Source organism: Fulmarus glacialis, unplaced genomic scaffold (assembly GCF_000690835.1).
Source record: "Fulmarus glacialis isolate BGI_N327 unplaced genomic scaffold, ASM69083v1 scaffold24308, whole genome shotgun sequence".
Taxonomy (NCBI): domain Eukaryota; kingdom Metazoa; phylum Chordata; class Aves; order Procellariiformes; family Procellariidae; genus Fulmarus; species Fulmarus glacialis.
Window position 1 is genome coordinate 4,308 of NW_009227926.1, and position 724 is coordinate 5,031.

At 66.2% G+C, this 724-nt stretch overlaps 1 protein-coding gene across 1 annotated transcript in view; it reads right to left on the bottom strand.

Moving 5' to 3' along the window:
* The window catches only part of LOC104080806 (serine/threonine-protein kinase/endoribonuclease IRE1-like), a gene marked incomplete at its 3' end in the record, with an annotated part of 8,997 nt that overhangs the window by 4,191 nt on the left and 4,082 nt on the right, over positions 1 to 724 (bottom strand). Inside the window, exons 12-13 of the mRNA XM_009583319.1 lie at positions 349 to 510; positions 1 to 56 (exon numbers count right to left, since the gene is read on the bottom strand). The exon at positions 1 to 56 is cut by the window's left edge and continues 182 nt beyond it. Of these exons, the coding sequence (XP_009581614.1) occupies positions 1 to 56; positions 349 to 510 (218 nt within the window). The remainder of the gene's footprint in view (positions 57 to 348; positions 511 to 724) is intronic.

Below are 724 nucleotides of genomic sequence, written 5' to 3' on the forward strand. Positions count from 1 at the left end.
AGCTGAATTTGCTTCTCCAGCTGCTGCTGCTGCACCGCATGCTGCTTCTGCAGTTTCTGGAACACAAACCATGGGAGCGCTCAGCTCCTGCGCCCAGAGCAGAGCTGGGACATCACCAGGGCTCGGCACAGGCAGGGACCGTCTGTCCCTTGCCCAGCCGGCAGAATGCTGTGCACCAGCTCGGTTCGTTACCACAAGTGCGTACAAGATGGCACAGGGGCTGCGCGGCTCATCACAGCCACGACACCGCTGCTTGCACCACAAGGACAAGACAAAAGGGAGTCCCCAGCCCTTCAGAAGTGGCACTTCTGTGGCAGGCGCTGGGCTCTTCCACCGGCCACCACTCACCATAAGCAGGAGGAACAGGACTCCCCCGCCCAGCAGGGCCGTGCCGATGCCAGCCATCACCAGGTCCCAGGTGCCGGCCTCGGGGTAGACCTCCACCCACTCCCTCGGTGCAGGGTCCGGCTGGAACTGCCCCGGCTCCTCCGGGCCGCTCGGGGCCAGAAACTGCAACACACGCCCGGGGCTGGGTGACACCAGAGGGACGGACCACTGGGCACTCGGGTTTGGGACCCCCTCCCCACTGCAGCCCTGCACGTAGGACCCCCCTCGTGCCACCCCACACTGGGAACCCACCGCCCAGCGCCAGGCAGCCCAGACCCTCCAGCGACCCAGCACTGCCCAAGGTTCCCCCCAGTGCAGAGGTGGGACCCAGCAGAGC